General features: G+C 34.5%; 1 protein-coding gene across 1 annotated transcript in view; it reads right to left on the bottom strand.

Annotated features, from left to right (window-relative positions):
- Window positions 1-3086: 3086 nt before the first annotated feature.
- LOC121388907 (meckelin-like) overlaps window positions 3087-27328 on the bottom strand; it is a 68647-nt gene continuing 44405 nt past the window's right edge. The window contains exons 13-22 of the mRNA XM_041520446.1: window positions 26419-26591; window positions 25121-25375; window positions 19242-19361; window positions 18198-18513; window positions 16877-17085; window positions 13347-13466; window positions 10450-10533; window positions 8189-8294; window positions 5333-5475; window positions 3087-4705 (exon numbers count right to left, since the gene is read on the bottom strand). Of these exons, the coding sequence (XP_041376380.1) occupies window positions 4625-4705; window positions 5333-5475; window positions 8189-8294; window positions 10450-10533; window positions 13347-13466; window positions 16877-17085; window positions 18198-18513; window positions 19242-19361; window positions 25121-25375; window positions 26419-26591 (1607 nt within the window). The 3' untranslated portion in view covers window positions 3087-4624. The remainder of the gene's footprint in view (window positions 4706-5332; window positions 5476-8188; window positions 8295-10449; window positions 10534-13346; window positions 13467-16876; window positions 17086-18197; window positions 18514-19241; window positions 19362-25120; window positions 25376-26418; window positions 26592-27328) is intronic.

The raw sequence follows: 27328 nt of genomic DNA, 5'->3' as shown, positions 1-27328 counted from the left end.
TGTTTTTCGAACAATCAATGCTGCTGTCGGTATGTTGACCTACTAACAGAACGCCTGATGCTACGTCACAGATCTGAGCAGTGGGTTTTTCCCCCAAGCCTTTTACAAAAAGTCACTTTTATTAATAACTGGGATGGTATTTTTGTTTTTTATTTTTAATACTGTAATGTTTATGTATTTGTTTTATATACTGTGTATTAATAATGTGCCATGATTGTGGACCTTTAACTCTCGAAAGAGACGGAAATAGAGGGGGAGACAGAGAGAGACAGAGACAGTGACACCTAGACAGTCAGAGAAGGGGGTGGGGTCATGTTATCCCCCAAACATTTATCAATTCAAAACTAAATATTCAAATAAATTATTTAATGTTTTGGTCAGGAAACCTTTAGCCAAATTATAAAGTTAAAAAATTAATTAAAAAAGTGTTTCTTTATTTTAATGTTATTTACGGTATTTAAAAATGTATCCCCCAACCCATATATATATTATATATACACACATATACATTATATATATATATTATTTAGAGGTTCGTTCTGTACCGGGTACCGACATTTAAAGGGACTGTATGTGGGAATCATGGTTTTGATGTTTTGCTGAATAAAATTAGTTCATATTGCGGAATTAGTTTCAACTCAAGATGTCCAAACAATACAGTTGTGTATTTGTGCACGTCTGGGTTCTTGTGTATGCCTGTGTCAGTGTGCAGTTGTGCATGCATGTTCTTCATCTTTGGATATTTAATGGTGTTCCAACTATAGCACAAATATGAATACAAAACTCAACAAAGTATAAAAATAATTTATTATATATACACATGTACATTTAAACTTACATTTAAATTAATAGTATTTAGAAAGACTACAACTACTTGTAGGCTTACGGGTACTAAACTACTTCATAATAGATCCATGAGAATTAAGGAAGAATTGAATGCACAAAACTGCACAAACCTGTACTGATTTAACAATGTATAGCAGGATCAAAAACGAAACAGAAACTGTTAAACAGATCAATTCGTACTACCTCACCTCTCCTAAAAGCGTACATCAAAAATGATGTTTTTGTAAGGAATATTTTAATCGTGATGATTTTGTACAAAATTATAATTAACATTTTTGTCTGCAAAAACCAAACGCTGATATTAAGTTCCTCCCCTCTAGCATATGATTTGTAAGCAAATGTGGATGGTCCTTAAATAAAATACTACTACTATACATCAGCAGTGGCATGAGAATAAAATTATTCTTGCCAGTAATGTTGTTTTTCCGGTACATCTACCGGTCTGTAAAATGTACAGATCTATTGACCAGCCTCAGATATCTTTTTCAGTCCCTCCCAAACACTTGGAGTGTAATAATTTCAAGATTAAAAAAACAAAAACAAAGAGATAGGAACCGACAGAGATCTTTGCCTGCTTACTGATCCCATTTCTTTGTAATGGAAATAAATATATTTTAACAAAATGAAAATAGAGAGACAAATTTCACAAAATTCATAAACTTATGTTTTGCATATAAAATGTACTGTAAATTTATAATTGAAAAAATTAATTTCTTATACATGTACATGTAATAACATAGTTTAAAATATACAAAAATAATTTTCTTTCCTGATCAATAATTTCTGTGTTAAGTAGATGTCAAACACATAACAGGTTTAATAATAAAATATTATACTGACAGTGAAACTACGTTATTTTGTGAAATTGGATCCACACGAACAATTCAAATGAGTATCTGACTATTATATGTTTAGCTGTAAGTTTAGAAAAAAACAACTAGTTAATTACCAGAGAACTGCATAATTATATAATCTAAATTATATTTTTTAAAAGTAGAGTAAATTATGAGACTTTATAAAATATGAATACACGTGATTACACACTACTTGTTAAAAGCAAAAAAGACACATAGTATAAAACATGTATAGAACACGTATAAAAATGGACGGATGGCTAATACACACTGTAATATACACAGTGCTCTCTGAAGGCACACTGATTTGAAGGACATGTAACCAGGAAAGTTCATGTCTATCTTGTCTTGGAATATTCAAGATATAAAGGAATTAATTTCACTTCAAGCATAATAATTCATTTTCCACACAATTAATATTAATAAAATTAACTGACAAATGATAAAAATGACTGCTAACAAAACAGAATCTGGTGGGGTTTTTTTTAAAGGGCAAATGGATTGCATGGCCATACCTAGCATCGTGGCAAGAGTGGGGGTGGAAGTGGCAGTTGCACCCACAGCAAATTATGAAAATATGCCCTTACTAGTCTGAAAATGCACTGTTTGTCTACCTCAAAAAAGACAGTCCATTACTGTGCCCCGAATCTTTTGGTACTGCCACCTGATGTGTTTTTGGCTACGTCATTCCCTGCATTGGAAAGTCTGCAATATTATTGACGTCAAAGCACTCAGTAAAACCTGGGAAAGGGAAGGGGGGGGGGGGGATTTTAGTGTGCATACAGTAAGTTGTCAATGAGCAGGGGTATGAAATGCATTATTTAATGAATAAAGCAATGGCTTAGATTAGAATATGCCCCCTCTACCAATAATCATGTTGTAGGCAAGTTTACAGTTTGACAGCCGGTGGAATGTTTTAATGAGCATTTTGTGGGAAAATAAAATCAACAAATAAGCCAGAAAATAAGCTAACATTCTTCAGACTACCGGTAAATGTAATTTTAATATTTTCAGTTTGTGACATGTATGCTGAATATTAGCAATATAGTAACATACAAATACAATTTTACTGAAGTTGGGTTTTCAGTAACAATAATGTAAGTGTATGAACATAATAATATCAGCTATAGAGTACAAATAAAATGATTTCATTCTAAAATACAAACCCAAATATCTGGAATAAAACTACATAATAATGCTACTTATAGTACATTTGTACACATCTTTGGTACACAACTTTAAAAACAAACTTAAAACTATTTTTGTTAAAAACAAATTTTGTATTAATAAAAAATATTAAAAGTAAATTAGATTTTTTCTTTGAAAATATTTTCTGTAACTATATAGAATTTCATTTCAAATAATGTAAAAGTTATAGGGGTGTGTGTATGTGTGTGTGTGTGTGTGCATGCATGTGTGTTTGTGTGTATGTGGTTTAATGTAAAAGAAATTATGTCATAATATGGTTTGAAACAATTTCATGTGTGGCCCATATTATAAATCAATCACGTTACAAAAAACAAATTTAAACATTATATATTTTTTTTGTGTGTGTATTTGGTCAAATGTAAAAGAAATTATGTCATAATATGGTTTAAAACAATTTCATTTGTGGCAATATTATAAATCAATGGTTACAGAAAACAAATTCACTCTAGCACTCAGTTTAAAGTATACAAATTATACAAATACAGTGAATTTATCCTTTATTTCCGTGGGTTTAAATTTTCTTGATTTTGTTAAATACAGACTTCATTGGGTACTTAAGTTTATGGATCAAAAAGGTAGTATCATAAATTTGTATATGTTTACATGTATTATATTTTCGTTGTTAACTTTGTTGATGGCACTAATCCACAAATTAACCACCACAAATAAAAGTGATTTCATAGTAATAAATAGTTAAAATGCTAATTAAAAATACTACTGACAGCACGTCAGATATTTAAATCCAATCTCATGGATATTTAAAAAATAAACATACTGAAGTACAAGTATTTAAAACCGATCATCCATTGTACCACAAATGCAGATTTAAACACCAACATGAGTCCTGACCAAGACAGGCTCAACTCATACTCCACATAGTAAGGTCACAGTGATGTCTTTCTGCAATTAGTTCGCTTTATTTTATTTATTTTGATTCTTAATTTTTTTACAGTTTTTTTTAAATTTCTTTCCTGGAAATATAGCCCTGATGGACAGGCCAGCAATCTTGCCCTTAAGTGCCATGATAATGTATATAACCTACATGTATATGTCAAGGCAATGTAAGAGATATTACAGTTATTACAAGTGGAATGGCTATGAACCAACATGTACCAATATCACACGGGCAGATCACTCTACTGACAATCATGCACAAAAAACAACAGACAATGAGAACTGTCTATGAAAGTCAGTTACATGCACAATGATCTCAGTTTTAATAACGATTATTTAAGCATTCTTAATATATTGTCCACTTTTTTTCTCTCACAGTGCAACACCTTTTTAACATGTTTATTGTAATGTATAGGCTAATCAACATGTAGGTCACATGCAAATTACGCTTTCATGATATCAGCTTCTTATGAATCAAGACAGGTCAATAGTTAAATACATTGTGTATTTAGCCGAACTTTGTACAGAGGTGGAAGCTGTAGTGGTGTTGGTTTTGTATTAGAAGCTACAGCTTTTAACTAGATTAAGGCTCTCTCAGACCGTGATATTTCTGAATTGACACTGAAACAATATTGATCTGTATTCAATAGAAACTAGATTAAGGCTCTCAGACCGTGATATTTCTGAATTGACACTGAAACAATATTGACCTGTATTCAAAAGAAACTAGATTACGGCTCTCAGACCGCGATATTTCTGAATCGATTGTGAAACAATATTTGACCCGTTTTCAAAAGGAATGGCAAGCACTGAATGTGTGATTAAATCAAAAATCTCTTATCCACCAGTGTCTTCCGCACAATATTTCTCTTTCCTCCACTTTCACGGACCATACTAACAAACTGCAAAAAAAAAAAAAAGAAAAAAAGAAAAAAAAAGGTTAAATTATTTAAACACATTATTTAAATTATTAATCACATTTAATTAAGGATTGTCTGTTATTTTTCATTGGAGTATGAACACATTTTTTTAATCTACAAATTGTGTGAATTGGCGAAGCTTGCGGATGAATTTTTGTTTATTCGGGCAAAACCTAGCTTGTCCCCTCCCCTACAAAAATGGTAGCATGTACGCCTATGGTACCAGTTAGGTCCATGATATGCCTATTAGGAGTTTGAAAGAAACACACACATTTTATAATGTGCTATGTGTGATAGTGGATTATAATTATATGAAATTTGTGCAATGGATTAACAGTCTGTTTTGGACCAACTACTGATGTGCAGTAATATGTGAAAGTATGTCACATTGACCTAGTTATGGTACACAACACCTAGTTATCCCATGTTGTACTTGGATATAAGGTTTTATGATCCTATATGAATTGATGCCTTATCAAAGGAAGATATGCTCTGGACAAGAAAAGTTAGAATGTATGTTTGTATAGACGTACATAATACAACCCATCAAAGATGGGCATATAAAAATGGGATAAAATGTATACTATTACCTAATGAAAATATACTTACTTCTGAAATGACATACGTCAAGACTCCAGCCAATATGTAGCTGTTCCATAACATATCGACAGTGCAAAACAGTAGAATTTCAAAGGTAATCAGCGTAAACTCATGTCCAAAAAACAGTACCTTATCAAACGAGTGACCATTATCTGTTTAAAAAAACAAAAACAAACCAATAAAACACAATTAATAACTATCACAGACTACGATATAACTACTGTATATTAGTATACCCTACGCAGGGTTCGAACTTAAGAATTTGTCTCCCATGGGAATTTAAAGTTACAGTCTCTGGTTACTATATTATAACATCATGTACAAATATGAAATACAAGCTCAAATGTACTTTTAAAAAACTTGTGTGTGTTCGCTATGAACGGAGATCGTCAAAAGTATATGCTCAATTCGTCGCCTGTGCCGCCATAGCTCGGCAAAGCACAAACGACAGCCTGTTGTCAGTTTCAGTTACCATGTGCGTTTGCCGATTTCAAATTGTAGGGTTCGTCTCCAAAAATTAAAAGAGAAATCTTGCGCTGTACGAAGAACATTCGGTTGAGGATACGGTACTAGAGTCTTTCGTTATAACCGGTTTGATCTTGACAACGTATTATCAACAATCGTACCTTCCTATTTCAGAATTAATATTTTATAAAGTGTTAGTAGAACTTTCAAAGTTTAGTTTGTATACTAGTAACACATTAATCATGTATATATTTTTTAAATGAAATATACTAAAGTAGACAATGAACATTTTCACTTCTTAATTTTACGTGTTAAAATCGACAAATTCAAATAAATATTCTTTCGTTTGGAAAGGGTAAAGTTGGGGGGGGGGGGTGTGTGTTTAACGACATCAAAGTTAGAGCATATTGATTTAATAATCATCTGACGCCATACAACCGTAAATAAAATGTGTTGAGTGCGTCGTTAAATAAAACATATCCTATCTTTCCTTTCCATCTGCTGATTTTATGTCTAAAATTTGGTAATTTTGACATATAATCTTTGAGAGGAATCGGGTGCATGTGCAGGAGGGTATTGGAGGTCGAAACCCTTACTTGCCCAAGCTTAAAAAATTGAAATGTATTTTCTGGGGGACCATGGCCCCATATAAATTTCACTCAACACAGTACCCTCTTCCTCTACCCCTAGAGCGTTACATAATTAGTAACACCCCCTTACATGGCCACTGTCAAAATTTCAAGGCAAATCCCGCACCCACTGACACCTGGAAAGGCGTTGTACCATACCTCTATGGATATAAATATGTTTTGGAGATATGAGACGACCCCTTAATCAAGACAGTTAAATTTGTTCAAAAATTGCGAAATCTCACGTGATCTCTTGTTGAGGAATTCCACACTTGTGATAAGCCAATGAAAACCGAGATCAGTAGGAGCCCGTCAAAAGTGTCCCACTTTCGAAATACTGGCTTTGTTTTTGACCTGGATAAACCAGCGTAGTGAAACCAATGCAGAGTGCGGCGTCATATATGCACCAAACGTAATTGGATTTTCTGTTCTATATGCTTAAATAATAAAAATATTCCGGATACTGCTGCTTTAAAAACAAAATTGCTGTGGGTGAAACAGCCCACGGATGGCAATTTAAAGCCTGCCCATGGCAATTTGGAAAAAAGAGACTTTTGCATCAAATAAATAAGACTGAAAGGTTATTTTGCTGTATGGAGACATATACTGGCAGATAATGTATAACAGGTGTAAACATTTTGCCATTATTGAAGAGCTTTACCGACAGCACTTTTGTGGTAATTTTGACACAGTCTTCAAAGAAAACCTGCTACATTTTTCCATTAACAGCAAGGGATCTTTTATATGCACTTTTCCAGACAGGACAGCACATACCACATCATTTGATATAACAATCATGGATCACTAGATCGGACGAGAAAAATCCCAAGTGGTCCGCCAAGATGTTTATTATCTTCAGTTGAGCACTCTACCCACAGAGCTAAATCCAGGCCCACAAGGCTTTAAAGGTGCAGACCCTAGTTTCAACCCGTAAAAATGGACACTAAGTTTGGTTAAGTTACAAACCCGTGAAAATGGACACTAAGTTTGGTTAAGTTACAAACCCGTAAAAATGGACACTAAGTTTGGTTAATCTACAAACCCGTAAAAATGGACACTAAGTTTGGTTAATCTACAAACCCGTGAAAATGGACACTAAGTTTGGTTAAGTTACAAACCTGTAAAAATTGACACTAAGTTTGGTTAATCTACAAACCCGTAAAAATGGACACTAAGTTTGGTTAATCTACAAACCCGTAAAAATGGACACTAAGTTTGGTTAATCTACAAACCCGTGAAAATGGACACTAAGTTTGGTTAAGTTACAAACCCATGAAAATGGACACTAAGTTTGGTTAAGTTACAAACCCGTAAAAATTGACCTGTAACACATTTGGATAACATTACAAGAGAGTGAAACAAAGAGTCTGTGACACTGAAACGGTGAAATAGCGTTAAAGAAAGACTAAAACTCGACTCCATAACTGTTATTTCTCCGACGCACATTCAGTTTGTGGTATTAGAAACATCAAGATGACCAGAAACACTTTGGTTATACAGAAATGGATAATCTAAACAATAAAATACAAGTAATGTTTGATTTCAGTGATCATAAATGGCTCTAACAGTGAAATATTTGCTTTACTGTTTAAAAACTAGGGTCTGTCCCTTTAAGACAGTTCTTTGTTATTTTGACTTGTATTACTAATTCAACAAAAAAAACCATGATATTTTATTGCTCCAGTGCTCTATGACCAAGGTACATCACACATTCAAATGGACAAAGCAAAATGACCAATATTTAGTTTTTAAAAGAAATCAGTACTGATACCATTATAAAGAATTCCTTTTTCAGCTGTGATGTCAATGAACTCTGTATCCATGATGCCTTCTAACCAAGTCTTTGGTCTTACGGTGTAATCTATATTCCGTAATGACTGGAAATAAAAAAAATATATATAAAAGAACATATTAGCATACATTTGGTTTGTACATCAAGTTTTTATTACATTTCAAAATCGGATGTTGCTTATTCAAAGTACATATAGGCAGCTATGTTAAATACCTCCCTATAATTAAATATACATTGCCTTCTAAAAACTTTATATAGTACCACTGTTTAAAATTTACAATCTCGTGCTTGGAATAATAGACTCCATCATACGTGGTCATGTGAGATAGAAAAAGTACACCCAAGGTAGTGGAAATTTTGACCCGGAACAAGGCTTGCCAAGTCCCAGGGTAAAAAATTCCACCTCCGAGGGTGTACTTTTTCTATCCCACATGATCGCATATGCTGGAGTCTTTTTCTCCCATCCATTCGAAAAATAAACCATTATTTAACACAAACAAACAAAGATGGCTGAAAAAGTAACTTCTTTATTTGACCGTTTTATCATAAATAAACTACACTATCATAATTGTCACATCTGTTTCATGTGTTAAATATAATTCAACACTACAAATTAACAAGATAGCTTTTATAATGAAGGTTTTAATAACAAAATATTGATCTACAACTACCCAACTGGCAGTGATATGACGTTATATATTACCAATGACGTAATACTCCCCATGTTAAATTCAATGACGTCATAGCCCATGCGAGACCGATTTATTCATATGGGCTGATGTCATGGAATTGGTCCGTCTTGCATGGCTAGGGATGGGCGAATAATCATTTCTGTACATACACTTAAAGGGACATTCCTGAGTTTGCTACATTGTAAGATGTTTCCGACTAATAAAATATTTCTACAATTAAGCTTACATATTAAATATATTTTCTTGTTTAGAATATCAATGTCTGTATATTAAATGTGTTTCTGGTCGTCTTAATATTTGTAAGAAGCCCAAACTGGATTTTCTCTTCAAATAATTTCATATGTACGAAAAAATATATTTTAGGAAATAAAATGAAATTTAACCTAGTACAAATATTAGAATGATCAGAAACACATTTACTATACAGCCACTAATAGTTTATACCGAAAAATATATTTGATATATAATTACAATCGTTAAAAGGTCTCTGTTAGTCCATAACATCTTAAAAATTGAAAAAAACTCGGGAATGTCCTTTTAATATACCAGGCAAGGCTCACATCTGACAAGGAGCAAGAGGCCCCATTCTTTCTAGAAATCAATTTCAACAACAGTTTTTTATTTTCATTTTAAAGCACAGTAGAACTACTCAAATAAAAAAATTAATGCCAAATCTGTTGACATTAGAACGACCAACATTTAAATTATATATGATAAAACAAATTATTAGTTTAATTTTACATAAAGTTAGATAAAAGTTTATAACAATACAGTTGATCAAGAACTGTCTCAAGTTTTAGCATTTGCTTGCAAATTAAAATGTAGGAAGTAGAGAGTACTCCCGATTTCTCAAAAGTGAAAAGTAAAGTTTATTTTGTTTAATGACACTACTACAGCAAATAGACTTATTAATCATTGGCTAATGGACACCAAACATTTGATAATTCTGACAGTCTTTAGAAGAAACCCACTACATTTTTCTATCAGTAACATGGGACCTTTCATATACACTTTCCTACATACCCAATGGACCCACTGACTGGGACTGAGCAAGCATTTTGTTATCACTGGCCTATATCCCGCCCCACCGGTTATGAGTCACTGGCTGGGATGACAAAACATCTGAGGTGTTCACGACAGTTTAAAGTTTATTTTGTTTAACAACATCACTATTGGATGTCAAACATTTGGTAATTTTAACATATAGTCTTATAGAGGAAACCCTCTACACTTTTACATTAGTAACACGGGATCTTTTATATGCACTATTCCACAGACAGGACAGCACATACCATGGCTTTTTATATACTAGCTGTGGTGCACTGGCTGGAACGAGAAATAGCCCAATGGGCCCAATGACCGAGATTGATCCCAGACCGACCATACATCAGGTGAGCACTTTACCACTGGGTTATGTCCCACCTCGGGGTGTTCACCAAGGTCAATTAATCCTATGACCCATCAAACATAAAGCGAGACCTCCACCACTGAGCTACACCCCACCCCCATCCCCCCATCTGGCGGCTGCTGTATAATAGTCAGCCTTACATGGTCAATGAAGGCTGCAAGAAGTCTGTTAATGGCGCTGTACGACTCGTAACGGGTGGCATCACTCTGCTGTCGGTTCATATTCTGAAACAATAACAAAAGTTAATGTAATTACAGTCTTTTAGTGAACCATAAAATCTCATCTGTTGACAACAATTAATGTATCGCGCACATATCTGTGTCATTCACATGAGAATATTAAAATTGTAACATGCTGCCACTCGGTGTAATCGGTGAATTTCACAAGAAGCCTTTAGTAAAACAAGAAAGTAAGCACTATGTTTTATTGTCCATAATAATTATTTTAATTTCTATTGATTATCATTCATGCTTTTGGTAACTAGTTCTTTTTTTTATTTTATATTAACAGTAATTCGTGAAAAAAAACCCCAACCACATCTTGTTTATCAAATAAAATTGATTTTTAAACATCCAAATATCCCTTTTATTTTTGATCTGCATTATTTTATTTAAGGGCTCCATAACAGTTTTATATTCATGTAGAAGGATTCTGAAGCTAAACGTAGTAAAGGGGTGAGAGGTGGGGGACAGGTGATAGAAAAACTGACTTCATATATGTCAATAAGCACTTAAAAATCATCTATAACTTAAAATCTTTCTGTTGAAGCATAACCATCAGAGTTGTGTCCATGACAGGCATGCTTGAACAGTTCTCTGATTTAAGGATAGCAACACTGTCATCCACTACCTGCCTCCCCCACATTCTTCTGTTATGATGTTATATCAGGAGTAGTAGATGTAGACTCTTTTAGGAAGCAGATGTACAATGTAACTTGAGACACTACTTTAGTGTTCCTAGATACACTAATTATAATAAGCATTATATATACAGTGAAACGCTGCTATTAAGACCACCCATGCGACTTAATAAATATGGTCTTATTAGCAGGGTGGTCTTATTAGTGGGTTACTTAAGTTGATTCCAAATTATGTACAATTATAACATAATAAATAGATTGCAGTGAACCTTAAAATACATGTAGAACTAAGAACTAATGTCAATTTGAATTTATAAATACTGAATATTAGTCAAATTATATGAAAAACTTGTCTATCATTGAATTTGACATTTCTAATAACAATGATGTGTATAAAATTATATCGAACTAGTGATAGTACGACTACAACATTCATGTTTGGTTTTCAGTGCTTTAACACAACTCGCTCAAAATACACAAACTCACTGTCAATGTCGCCTCTCTAAATAACACGAGTTTTGCAACCTATTGGATTAGTCGGTCACCTTGATGCAGCGATATAGAGAATAATACATGAGTGGCTGTTAGATACCGTTTATCTCACAACAAGTTGTTTTAAAATGTATCTAACGAGCGCAAGTGAGTTTGATACATTTTTAAACAACGAATTGTGTGAGATAAATGGTATCTAACAGACACGAATTATTATTCTACATGTATTTCTTATATATCCTCAAACAGATTTTAAGCCAATTTTATCGACTAAAAGATATTTACAACCCTTTGCACTTGTAACCGACTTACACATCACAGACACACGATTGCCAGGTTAAGTATACATCACATTGTAATCAATTTCCACTGTGCTGTTTTTTTATTGCATGGATGGCATTGGTGACCTAGTCATTGCCTACAAGCAGCCAGTCGTATGTCTTGAAATTGTTAACACATGTACATGTACGTGTGTAAACAACTATATGTTGTAAAAAATAATGCATGGTGTTCTCACCAACGGGTGTGTAAGAAATTCCAATTAACATTTAGGTCTGCCCTGTCTCATTGGGATGACGGTGAACGTGTACCGTCAACTAAACAATAATATACAGGTGTCGAGGCAACTTCAGAGTAATAAATGTTCTGGGCTGGGTATTAAAAGTAATTGCAGTGAGGCTCTTCTTAATAAGTTACATGATTTGTATAGTCAGTGTGTTTCTTTATAAATGTGTTTAATTAGCATGTCACTGTAATCAGAATGTGTGCAGGCATGTGGGTCACTTGACTGACTGCAGTATGCAAACAACCAATCAACGCGTTAGGTCGCTCATTAATATTAACTAGGAGACAATGTTTCCCAGAAACTAAAAGTACCAGAACAGAATGGAACTTTATTACAACTCAGGCCGTTACACAACGGCATACATGTATGGGCAACATACAATAACAATATTTTAGTGACAAGATGGGCTTTACAGGAGATAATGAGATACTGTAGAATAATATAATGGTCGTATGCTATACTGAGCAACAGAAGAGAGAAACGTGAATGTTATTTTTTTTCTTAAATCAAATTTATTTATTTTAGCATTAATTTTTTTAATGCCATGTGTCCTTTTTATGCTCCATAGATTAAACTAACATGATTACTCTTTGACTGTACTACTCATCATTTGTTAACAATCAGTAAGAACAAAGAAACCATTAGATGCGTGACTTTTCAACACTTGTATGAACGAAAAATGCAGAAAATTTGCTATCAGGTTGAAATGCACTAAAAACGACCAATGGGACTGACTTTACTGGTTGTAATCTGCAATAGCGGGGTGGTCTTAATACCAGGGTAGCTTTACCTATAAAATAATAAGGAAATAACCCGGTCTTTAAAAAAGTGGTCTTAGTAGTGGAGTGGTCTTACTACCGGGGTGATCATTAGGTAGAGTTTCACTGTAATATATAGTGCTTATCATAATCATTATCATTATACTTTGGAAGACATAAGTGCCAATTTCTTATGTTGATAATATATAATGCATGCCAAAAACACCCAGCCAACCAAGATAAGACATTCCAGTTTCCACTCCTACTAAAATATAAATTGATCAATATGTAAAATTGTTGGACGATGTATGCTGGGATAGTCCGCTTGGATCAGTATTTGCACAGGGAAGAGAAAGGACTTACGGCCAGCGCCATGGACTGAAATGCGTTCCTGTACTTTTCTCGGAGAGTTTTAGGAATCCGCATTTGAAACGTCTGTTCGTCAGTGTCGGGTTCCAAACCTCGCCGGCCCACAAGGTTATTCTGTGAAGCAGAAATCATACATTTTAGAAAGATTTATTTTCTAAAGATTTAAGACAAAAAAGAAGAAGATAAAACAATGCTTGTTCAGTAACAGCCCAGCATACAGTTTAATCATCTCATATTATTACAATAAATAATTCCCATAATGGGCAGTGTAATGTACGTGGAAAATATGTTATTTACGGCGGGGAATATTATGACGTCAGCTTCAGAAAGACATATGACGTCAACCGGGAATGACGTCATGAACTTGAGTGTTGATGGTTTGGAAAGAAAATAGAAAACAGCTGTTCTTACCAGCAGAACCGTGAATCACTTTATTGAAATGTAAGCATTGGTTTTATTAAGAAAACTACACCTTATCCAGACGAGACCTGAGGAAATCAATTATTAGTATTTACAATTTAGGCCTACAGTGGTTTATTTTTATTTTTCCGTAGACTACGTTTTTATACTAGTTTACGAGTTACTTTATAATTCTACTGTAGAAATATATTAATCGTGATAACCAATAAATGTAATTTCATTATTAAACAGCGAGTGTGTTATTCTATTCACTCAGAATTATTGGTAAACTGTGCTGTTGGATTGTTGGACGGGGAGAGAAACCCAAAATGCTACTTGAAGATATTTAGAACCTCCTCATACCCGTACCCCCCAACCACGTCACAGGCAGGTAGGTATTTTGTTTGAGGTGTGGTATACAATAAAAGCAACCAAACTTTATAATACTCAAAGACATGCATACTTCTAGTTTTAATTTATGATTTTACAGAAATACATAAAGCACAGCATTAATTTTCGGTTTTATAAATGTTCTTTAACACTCTTAACTTACTATATATTGCTTCTCTGTTAACTATGTATACATTTACAACATGAAATTTAACAAAGGAACAATTGTAAAAACGTATGTATGGATCATTGTCTACACATAAAAACGTGAACAATACATCCCTGCAATTGGAATTCCCAGACCTACATGTAGATATGAAGAGTTTCATAGCAAAACGTGATAAATGCCATATTAAAAACCATTGTGCGAACACCACCACTCAGACACTGTTCACACGTAGACAAACACAAGTTCAAATTCAGTTTTCAGCAAAACGCGATACAATTGTCTGAGGATACATGTATATCGCAGATTGCAGAGAAACTGGCGTAGTGTTTATGGTGGTTTGGAATAAAATGTTTTTAGGATTGGGTGTGTATTTATCGCGTTTTGCGATGAAACTCTTCATATACATTTGTACATCATGCTTATGACAGGGATTTATCCTGAATATTTCATCAGGGTCCCACGTCTGACGTGACTGTGAAAATTAGTGATAGTAAATCATACTTGGAACAGTACACCACTGTTAATTTATTACAACAGACATACTTAAATATATATATCAGGGGTTTCCCCAGGGCCGTTAGGCATAGCGGCCCGACATGCCTTGGTCCGTAAAGTAAGCTCTTTGACAGCGTGGAAGCGCCTTAAATCAATTGCCGCTACGCCTTGGATTTGAAGTGCTTTAGAAAAACAATTATCGCAAGTACGAGCGTGGCAGTTGACTACCTCTTGCAAATAACTTGTGTACCAGTATATCAAGCACACCTAATCACTATGACAGGTAAAACACTTCCTAAATACCTAACAATTGGTGTTTGGCAATTTTATCACATCTACTGGGACCGCTAATCCGTCAGGAAGGCACTTACGCGTAACGGGATTCCTGTGTAGAGCAATCAAGCTTCAAGGCCGATCAAAGAAGATACCCATTGACAGAATCAACTGTACCATTTAAATGAATAAACGATAGGTGACGTACTTTTTAAAAGTACAATTAATTGGCAATCACTCATTTCTATCCTAACATCCCCTACCAAAAACACACACACACACATACACACTGAAAACACTCAGGGCTCACGCTGTCGGTAGCCAAATTAGCCATTGGCTAATTAAAAATTATTTTCACAAAAAATGGCTAATACAATTTGCAAGTGGCTACAATTTTGGCTGAGCCATTTTCTATATCTGACACCTCAAACATAATAATGATACCAAATATTAAATTAGCGTAATAGCGATCTCGCTACCGGTAACGAGAAATGGTGCTATCCAGAATACTGCGTAGGCCTTATGATGTTTACTTATTTTAATAATCACGGTTATTAATTTTAACGGCATGCACTTGACATGTATGACCGCAATGTAACGGTGATTCAATGTGTGGAAGATCTGTAACTTGTTATTTTAACTTTGTAAAGTCTTTGAACCAAAGTAATAAAAACAAACCGACAATGCGTGTCAATTTGAATACACATGCCAGTTCAGGGCCGAAAGACATGTAGGCTACCCCAAGGTCAGAGTTCAGCCAGACCGAGTGAAAAAAAAAAACGTTCACTACACTGGTTTGTGTGCTTCACGTTAAACCAAATGGACATGACAGACACCAATCAAATAGTTGGCGAATGTGAGGAAGAATGTTCGTTGGCTGAACTGAGGAGAGCTCTCGGCGCAAATATACATCACGCTCCACATGTCAAGAGACATCATTGCGGACTTTAAATAATACGATTACACAAAAGTAAATCTTGATGTAAATTTGTAGAAAAACAATAGTTTCTTTGCATCAATGAATACCTAACGCAGTTTATTTCCTTTGTCTTTGTTAATTTTGTACCTATGGTTGAGAGTACGCATGCAGATTGCGATCGCGGGAAATGAACATGTAGTATTTATACAAATTGCAGTTAAACGTACACTGAATTAGTTTACAATAATCTATTTGTTATATATATATTTGTAAGACTGTGAGGTGACATTTAATATTTAGCTGGATTTTAAAAAGACCGTAAATTTTAATTTTATGATTTTAAAAAAATAAATTTAATAAATGGAATATACTGTGAAGTCAGCATTCTTAGCCTAGGTATTTTACAAGCAGAAAGCACAACAAGCATTTAACACGACGCTGAAATCAACAACAACAACATGGCACAAATTATGAAATTGTTGGGGGTGGGGAATTGATGGGTTTACCGTACTTAAAAAAAGCAGTAAAAAAAAAAAAGCATAATTAGCCAGATTTGAAGGAATGCAAACACTTAACTGTTTTCAACCCACTACCCCACTTATTTTGGCTTGATATGTGTTATACTGATGCTAAAAATGTAAGCACGTTAAAAAATCCTGGGGAAAGGCCTGTATATATATATATATTGGGAATTTTAATACAAAAACTGAGAATTTTGAATGCCACTTTCTTTTGGTAATGGATTTATGTTTGGACCTACAGAATGCCTGGATAAATCTCTGAGACATGTTACGCAGAAGCTTATGTACTAGATAAATCTCTGAGACAAGTTACACAGAAGCTTATGTACTAGATAAATCTAAACCTCTAATATCTGACCTCTTCCTTCTTGAGCATCTCGCTCATTTCCTTCATGTCTGTGTCGGAGCGGCCGTGAACGGAGCGGCCGTGGATGTAGTAGCCGTATTCGGCGTTGGCCAGGATGAAGATGCTGATGTTGCACATGGAACACAGGTCGACAAACTGACCCACGCGGTCCTCGATGAACTGTTCGTAGAAGAACGTGTAGAACAGCCACTGGACTAATGCTGAAACACACACACAAAGCCACCGAAAATAGTTACAGGAGTACAATCATGTGTTAAAGTTTGTTTTGTTTAACAACACCACTAGAGCACATCATAGTCTATTGGATGTTAAACTTCTATTAGTAGCAAGGTATCTATATATATATGTACTTTCCCACAGAAAGGACAACACATATCACAATCTTTGATATACCAGTGGTGGGGTACTGGTTGGGGTGAGAAAAAACCCACGAGGGGTTTGATCCTAAGACCAAAGCACCTTAGGCAAACACTCCTAATAGCCGATGTGCTTTTTTATGCCTGGGTATTGTTAAACATGCATGCATGCATGCATTCATGCATTCACATTCATTCATTCATTCATTCATTCATTCATTCATTCATTCATTCATACCAACTAAGCTGGATCCCACCCTGGCTATTGAATGTCAAACATTTGGTAATTCAAAAACAAATTCTCTACTTTTTCTCTCTTTTATATGCATTTTCTCACAGACAACACAACACATAACACAGCAGACTTTAATATACCATTTGTAGGGCACTGGTTGGGATGGGGAAAAACCAAGTGACTTGTTATTGAAACAATGACACCAAAATGAATATACATGTAGTTCAAGACATGGCAAATATCTTTCTAGCCCTAACTTTTCATCAAGAGGTGGAACAAAACACAAAAAGTTAATGTGTGTTTTGTTTAACGACGCCACTAGAGTACACTGATGTATTATTTTCATCGGCTATTGGACGTCAAACATTTGGTAATTTTGACATATAGTCTCAGAGAGGAAACCTGCTACATTTTTCCATTAGTAGCAAGAGATTTTTTATACACCCAATCCCACAGACAGGATAGCATATACCATAGCCTTGTATATACCAGTCATGGCGCACTGGCTTGAACAAGAAATATCCAAATGGGCCTACCGGGATCGATGCTATACCTACCACACATCAGGCGAGCGCTTTACCATTCGGCTACATCCTGCCCTGAACAAAATACCTACGTACTGTCGTAATGTGAGTATATTATGGACAAGGCCTGGTAAGTTGTGCCTAATACAGATTTTTTTTTAAAATAGCAATAAAATAGATTTCAATCAAAAACCTACCAACAAGAATGTAGGTGAGTGCGGCGACGGCGTATCTGTAGATTTCACTTTCTTGAGCCCGGTAGTCGGAGCTGTCCTTGATCACCTGACCATTGGGGTCCATTGTCGTGACGTTCTCAAAGCCCACCACGCTCAGGAAGAAGACGACGGAGAAAATCTGGAAAATATTGTTGATCTTCCGACTGGTCTGCAGCTCGTTCCACTCATTGGCCACAAAATATGTCCGCCATATCGACACCAAGCTCCCGTCGCTCTTCCGGTTCTTCTCGCCGCTTTTAGGCCGCTCCCAGTCAATGAAGAAGATATCGATGAAACACTGGAAAGAAAAGGAGCTTATCTGTGAGTACAATACCAACATACCCGAGAAAATATGAGGTGTGCAATACTAATTAAGGGCGATATACCTGTGAGAATATGACGTGTACAATACTAAGACACTTGAGGGCGACATATCTGTGAGAATATGAGGTTTACAATATTAAGATACTTGAGGCAAATATACCTGTGACAATAAGACATCTACAATACTAAAACACATGAGGACATACATGTACCTCTGATAATATGAGGTGTATGATATTAAAACACTTGAGGGTAACATACCTGTGAGAATATGAGGTGTACAATACTAAGACACTTGAGGGCGACATACCTGTGAGAATATGAGGTGTACAATACTAAAACACTTGAGGGCGATATACCTGTGAGAATATGAGGTATACAATACTAAGAAACTTGAGGGCAACATACCTGTGAGAATATGAGGTGTACAATACTAAAACACTTGAGGGCGACATACCTGTGAGAATATGAGGTGTACAATACTAAGACACTTGAGGGCGACATACCTGTGAGAATATGAGGTGCACAATACTAAGACACTTGAGAGCGACATACCTGTGAGAATATAAGGTGCAGAATACTAAGACACTTGAGGGCGACATACCTGTGAGAATATGAGGTGTACAATACTAAGACACTTGAGGGCGACATACCTGTGAGAATATGAGGTGTACGATACTAAGACACTTGAGGGCGACATACCTGTGAGAATATGAGGTGCAGAATACTAAGACACTTGAGGGCAAACGCTGAACCAAAGAGACCCCTCCACTCCTGGACAGCCATTCCTGTTGGATGAACGAGAAACACCGCATCTTGACGCTGAAATAAAACAAGTGTAACAATGGTTAATCAATGTTAATAAAAACAGATAATTATGAATTCCATAACACAATCAGCAACCCCCCCTAAAAAGGTAGTCTTATTTAACGACACCGCTAGAATGGGGAAAACCCACTCTGAGAATGGGTCCACTAAAGTGATTTGAGCCTTCAACCCAAACACCGTAACACCCAATGAGCTAGATCCCACCCCAAGTGACCTTCAACCCAAACACCGTAACACCCAATGAGCTAGATCCCACCCCAAGTGACCAATAACATCATCTTATCCTAATTATTAAATATCCATTATGTTTCGATGTAAGAACCTGCACATTTAAAGTAGGCAGAGCTACATGTATGTTAAGCTCCTCCCAACACAATGCAAACACTGTAAATCTATTATTTATTGCAACATGAACGTACTACAAGAGGCCATTAGAAACCCAAGTGGTGTATAGTTGAAGTAAAAAACATTATATTGTAAAAAGTAGCTAGTACAGTATCACAATAGCAGATGAAATACACCAATTATTTGTACCAGCTTTGTTTAACATACTTGAACATAATCAGTTTACATAACCAAAATGGTTATATATTAAAATAACTGTTTAATGTTTTATCTGGTTTTTTAATCCTCCACAAACGACTGATATGCTCACCTTATACTGCAGGGAACATTTTGTTCAATATAGTGTTGTGATTTGCTATGCAAATTTCAGAGATTGCTACACAATTTTAAAACATGAAACAGTACAGGATTCTTACAGGTTTGAGAAAATAAAATTCAAGGACTTTCAAGGACTTTTTCAAGTACTTAAATTAATTTTTCAAGGACACAAAAAAATGTTTTAAATAAATTTACCTAGTAATAAAAAGTAGACAGTCATTGCACATATAATTATACACCGCTTCAAGCCTTAATTTAACACAGAAGTCCTTTTGAATACAGGAGGGTAAGTACATTTATTGACAATATTTAAGTGTTTCTTTACAACAGATGTCACAGATACTAACAGTGTATTACAGATGATGCACTACTTATTTCACACAAACCAATTTTACAGCTTTGCCCTCCAGTTTTAATTCTAAAAACGATATTTTAATGCTTAGGTGCGCTGGTTCACCGGACATCACTGTATACATATCGAGCTCTGCTTGTCCGTATCTTGAGCGTGGGCGTCGCTGAACTAATATGTGACGTCATTACCCAAGAGCACTATGGCTGTTCGTCTATTATCGCTCATCAGTAAACCCCAGTCACAAAATTTATCGAGTTGCAAAATACTAACGCACATCATTAAATATGTTAAACTAGCCTGAGAAACAAAACAAAGTACACACCTGATCATTTATTGAAACTACAAACATACAGACTTCGTAACGCTGCCTCGCCCATGCTTGCTACACTGGATGCTTTAGAGCATAGTCTGCATCGCGCTTTGTGTTCATCGGGCACACACAAAAGCCAATCCTTGTAATTCTCGGTTTGCAACCAGTAGGGGTGCAACAATACGGTCAAAACCGTATTGCGATGTATTGCGATATAAGAAACTGTATTGCAATATGTATTGCAATACAGTTGATATTATTTAAATTTAATATTTATGGGGTTTTTTTTTTTTTTAATGAAAACAGAAGGCATAACGTTTTAATGATCTTTATTAGTTTCAGTTGTCAGGCTAAATGTTTTAGGTCATATTTTTATTTTTTAACACAATACTAGTCTACTAGAACACTGGTGTGACGGTGTCAAACTATTTATAAATTGTCACATTCAGAAATCCTTACTATCGGACTTTTCCGTTGCTGCTCGCTTGACACAGAAATTTACGTATTGAGTCGCAATGTTTCAGCAGATCGACCGAAACAGAGCCGAGGTATTTTGAACGATCGACCGAAGTATTCCGAGTTCAGTGAAAAACAGCGAAGTGTGATTCTCATTTGTTGGTTTATTTCTTTGAAGATTACAGCCGTAGTCGTATTCCAACGTAAATGAACAATGAATGATAATGTGTAAGTAACAAAACATTTATTTGTAATTATCGTTAACTGGTTATTTTCATTGGACTTTTAACACATTTTGTTTAGAAGTTAGAACCAAGTATAACCGACCTATCACTTCGTATGCCAACAAGTAAGCCGACTACTCTTGACGTGATTGTTACATTTCCTGTCATCACCAATTAATAAAATGATGTGTTTTTTGTTTGTTTGTTTCTTTCTTTGCCTATTTCAAGACAAATAAGATAAGGAAAAAAAATAGCGTATAAAAATCGCGATACGCAAAACTGTACCGCGGTTCGTATCGAGCTGATCAATTATCGCGGTATACCGGTACACCGGTTTATCGTTGCAGCACTAGCAACCAGGTATCGTTAAATTTACACTTGCCTGGCATGTTGAAAGAATTTTTACAGTCAATTTAACAATCAAACAATGGTGTCTTCCGATGATGCACAACGACCACATGTCTGCATGCACAAGTACTTTGACCCAATCAGAGAGCAGTATTTGTGAATATTTAACTTCCGTGGACAGCCGAAGCACATATTTGGCGGGAATGACAAAGAAGTTTTGGGCTGACGCGTAAATAAACCTACGGAAGCGATTCATGTTTTTTTATACTAAAGCTAGGAAAGGCATGCTTCCTGTTTTTTTCAGGAGGGGGGAATAAAACTCAAGGACTTTTCAAAGACTTTTTCACAAAAATAAGATTTTTCAAGGTTTTCAAGGCCTTGAAAATACATTAACAAAATTCAAGTACTTTCAAGCACTTCAAGCACCTGTGCGAACCCTGACAGTAGCTGTTAATCAATTTTCAATTGACTAGAAATGTCGCTAATCAAAATGTTCCAATTACCACACCACTGACATTTTGCAAGATTTTAATATAATTGTGTATAAATGATTGACTTTTCAAGTTTAATTGATGTAAACCACTAATAAATCCAAGTTTCTTTTCTGAGTACAAGTGTTGCAACAGTAACATTTGCTGAATGTTTTTCATGGGAGTATGTTATATTTTTATCTAAAAAACAAAATAAAGCATCAGAATTTTAAAATGTATCTTTTAATGAGATGGTACCTTTCATATCCAGTTGGTTTTTAGTTTTGAAACTGGTCATGAATAACAGAATTAATCATCTCTTTGAAATACTGTGTAACTGAATGATTGAATGAAGGGGGTGGGACATAGCTCAGTGGTACAGTGCTCGCCTGATGCGCGATCCATCTAGGATCGATTCCCATCAGTGGGCCGTTTCGGCTATTTCTCGTTCCAGCCAGTGCTCCACAACTGATGTAGCAAAGGCTGTGGTACGTACTATCCTGTCTGTGGGATGGTGCATATAAAAGATCCCTTGCTGCTAATCAAAAAGAATAGCCTATGAAGAGGTCGACAGCAGGTTTCCTCTCTCAATATCTGTATGGTCCTTAACCATATAACCGTGAATAAAATGTGTTGAGTGTGTTGTTAAATAAAACATTTCCTTCCTTCCTTCCTTCCTTCCTGATCGAATGAATGTTTAATGATACCCAGCACAAAAATACAAATGGGATATTTGGTGTCAAACAAAGGTACCGGTAAGTAACAGTGTAACTGAACAGTGTAACTGATATTGTCTTTAAACACTTAAGTAATCTCACCTTATAAAAAATGATTATCTTTAAACACTTAAGTAATCTCACCTTATAAAAAATGATTATCTTTAAACACTTAAGTAATCTCACCTTATAAAATATGATTATCTTTAAACACTTAAGTAATCTCACCTTATAAATTTTATTTGTGTCTCACCTTATAAAATATGATTATCTTTAAACACTTAAGTAATCTCACCTTGAAAAATGATTATCTTTAAACACTTAAGTAATCTCACCTTATAAAAAATGATTATCTTTAAACACTTAAGTAATCTTAAGTAATCTCACCTTATATGATTATCTTTAAACACTTAAGTAATCTCAATAAAATATGATTATCTTTAAACACTTAAGTAATCTCACCTTATAAAATATGATTATCTTTAAACACTTAAGTAATCTCACCTTATAAAATATGATTATCTTTAAACACTTAAGTAATCTCACCTTATAAAATATGATTATCTTTAAATAAGATGATTATCTTTAAACACTTAAGTAATCTCACCTTATAAAATATGATTATCTTTAATCTCACCTTATAAAATATGATTATCTTTTAAGTAATCACCTTATAAAATATGATTATCTTTAAACACTTAAGTAATCTCACCTTATAAAAATGATTATCTTTAAACACTTAAGTAATCTCACCTTATAAAATATGATTATCTTTAAACACTTAAGTAATCTCACCTTATAAAATATGATTATCTTTAAACACTTAAGTAATCTCACCTTATAAAATATGATTATCTTTAAACACTTAAGTAATCTCACCTTATAAAATATGATTATCTTTAAACACTTAAGTAATCTCACCTTATAAAAAATGATTATCTTTAAACACTTAAGTAATCTCACCTTATAAAATATGATTATCACCACTTAAGTAATCTCACCTTATAAAATATGATTATCTTTAAACACTTAAGTAATCTCACCTTATAAAATATGATTATCTTTAAACACTTAAGTAATCTCACCTTATAAAATATGATTATCTTTAAACACTTAAGTAATCTCACCTTATAAAATATGATTATCTTTAAACACTTAAGTAATCTCACCTTATAAAATATGATTATCTTTAAACACTTAAGTAATCTCACCTTATAAAATATGATTATCTTTAAACACTTAAGTAATCTCACCTTATAAAATATGATTATCTTTAAACACTTAAGTAATCTCACCTTATAAAATATGATTATCTTTAAACACTTAAGTAATCTCACCTTATAAAATATGATTATCTTTAAACACTTAAGTAATCTCACCTTATAAAATATGATTATCTTTAAACACTTAAGTAATCTCACCTTATAAAATATGATTATCTTTAAACACTAAGTAAAGTAATCTCACCTTATAAAATAAAATATGATTATCTTTAAACACTTAAGTAATCTCACCTTATAAAATATGATTATCTTTAAACACTTAAGTAATCTCACCTTATAAAATATGATTATCTTTAAACACTTAAGTAATCTCACCTTATAAAATATGATTATCTTTAAACACTTAAGTAATCTCACCTTATAAAATATGATTATCTTTAAACACTTAAGTAATCTCACCTTATAAAATATGATTATCTTTAAACACTTAAGTAATCTCACCTTATAAAATATGATTATCTTTAAACACTTAAGTAATCTCACCTTATAAAATATGATTATCTTTAAACACTTAAGTAATCTCACCTTATAAAATATGATTATCTTTAAACACTTAAGTAATCTCACCTTATAAAATATGATTATCTTTAAACACTGAAGTAATCTCACCTTATAAAATATGATTATCTTTAAACACTGAAGTAATCTCACCTTATAAAATATGATTATCTTTAAACACTGAAGTAATCTCACCTTATAAAATATGATTATCTTTAAACACTGAAGTAATCTCACCTTATAAAATATGATTATCTTTAAACACTTAAGTAATCATGATTATCTTTAAACACTTAAGTAATCTCACCTTATAAAATATGATTATCTTTAAACACTAAAGTAATCTCACCTTATAAAATATGATTATCTTTAAACACTTAAGTAATCTCACCTTATAAAATATGATTATCTTTAAACACTAAAGTAATCTCACCTTATAAAAGATGAGCCAATAGAAAGCGATTCCAAACGTTACGACGAACATGACATTCGACAGAGAGGCCGCGAGGTAGCATATGAAGTTGATGATGGTCGGGAAATCGATGGCGATTCGCCCGTCACGCTTCGACCAGACCCAGGCACGGTAACCAGCGTAGAGGACCCCCAGCGTACACAGCGTCCCTGTCGCAATCTGGAAGTTACGGTTGTACTTAGACTGATCCATGTCATACGTCACTCGAAACGATACCTGAAAAGAAACAAATTTAATATATTTTGCTTAACAACACCTGAGCACCAGACCTCGCCATTTAAAGGGAGCTACAGTGTATCTCCCTCGTTCCCTATCACTTCCCTAAGACTAGTTCAAGGAGAGTAATTTTTAGCTCCCTTTAGCATATGAATTTATATTGTACTCATATATGGTAATATTATAAATGGGTCCCCCATATTCAACATAAGGGCAGAAATTAATCACACCTGTAATTGTTTTGTTCATGCTAAGGTCTGCAGCACATTTTATGCCATGACTATTGGTTAATATAAATTGATGGTTATTTCGACACTTGGTCTGAATCAAAAGAGGAAAGCCGGTGCTAACACATACAATCCTATCAAACAACAAGTTATATTGCACTTTTCTACACAGGAAAGTATATACAATGTACCAGGATTTTATTTTTACATACTAGTTGGAATGAGAAAAAATACCATTAAAAGTTTGTTTTGTTTAACAACACCACTAGAGCACATGAATTATTAATTATCAGCTATTGGATGTCAAACATTTGGTAATTTTTACATATAGTCTTAGAGAGGAAACCCGTTACATTTTTCCATTTGTAGCAAGGGATCTTTTATATGTACCATCCCACAGGATAGTACATACCACAACCTTTGTTACACCAATTGTGGAGCATTGGCTGGAATGACAACTAGCCCAATGGGTTCACCGACAGGGATCGATCATAGACAGATGGCTATGTCCTGCCCTTCCCTTGATGCAATACTGAACAAACCTTGTTCCCCGTACAGTATTTCTGCCAGAAAGATATTTTTGGGTATGGTGCTATGGAACTGAATATTTACAATGTGTGTGCTGAATGCACCTGTTGTCCTCCAGAAAGAAAATGGGTTAGGTTTAGGGTTAAGGTTAAGAAAATCATACAGTAATAACAAGAGTCATATTAATTTTTTCAGTTAATTTAAAAATAATAATATCTGCAAAACAATTTGGGTATGGCGCCATACCAGTTTTACCCTCTGGCAGAAACCCTGCGGCGTAGAACTCACCTGAACCTCCGCACCCTTCGCTGCGGCCGTGCTTTCTACTTCTCCATAGGTGATTCTCATATAGGGAGGGTTTATCTTTCCCTCAGTGGTCCCACCCTGGAGTACCACGACCAACGTCATCGACTTCACATACCGCACATAGGAAGCATTTTTAACAGACTGCAGTGCAGGATCTACAAAACAATAAGAAAGAAACACTTATTATAAAGTTAAGTGGAGTTCATTTGCCAGTTCGTCCTTGGAGAGGTACCACAATGTCCTGGACACACACCTCAGCTAACTATAGTCCTTTCCATGGAGAACGCATTTTTTCATACTATGGAATTTACTGGGGCGTATATTTTTTTTATTTCCAAAACACTTTTTTTCAAAATATTTCTGTAGGAGGATGGGATAGACAATAGAGTTAGTTCTGTTTAATGACACCACTACAGCACGTTGATTTATTAATTATGGGCCACTGTACATGTATGTCAAGCAAACAATAATTCTGAAATATAGTCATAGAAGAAACACACCACTACTTTTTTCAATTAGCAAAAAAGGATCTTTTATATACACTTTAACATACAGGACAGCACACACCATAGCCTCTGATATACCAGTCATAGTTGGGACAGGTGAAAAAACATGGTTCCACTGAGCGGGTTTGATCCTATGACCTCAGGCAAGTGTTCTTATAACTGAGCTAGATCTTGCCTATTTCAGCTATCTGGGGTGTCTTGACTACTGGTTTAATGAGAGACACAACCTTGGTGTAGTGGCCATCCATCTCCTATCTGTTAAATAAAACTCTCATTCTACCTGGAAGCAGGTCCCAGGAAATGATCCTAATACCTTAAGTCAGATGGCTTTAACCAAAACACCACTACAAAAAAATGTGTTTGGTTTGTTTAATGACACCACTGGA

The sequence above is a fragment of the Gigantopelta aegis genome, chromosome 14 (genome assembly GCF_016097555.1).
Source record: "Gigantopelta aegis isolate Gae_Host chromosome 14, Gae_host_genome, whole genome shotgun sequence".
NCBI classification, from domain to species: Eukaryota; Metazoa; Mollusca; class Gastropoda; order Neomphalida; family Peltospiridae; genus Gigantopelta; species Gigantopelta aegis.
This window is presented reverse-complemented; position numbering and strand designations above follow the sequence as displayed.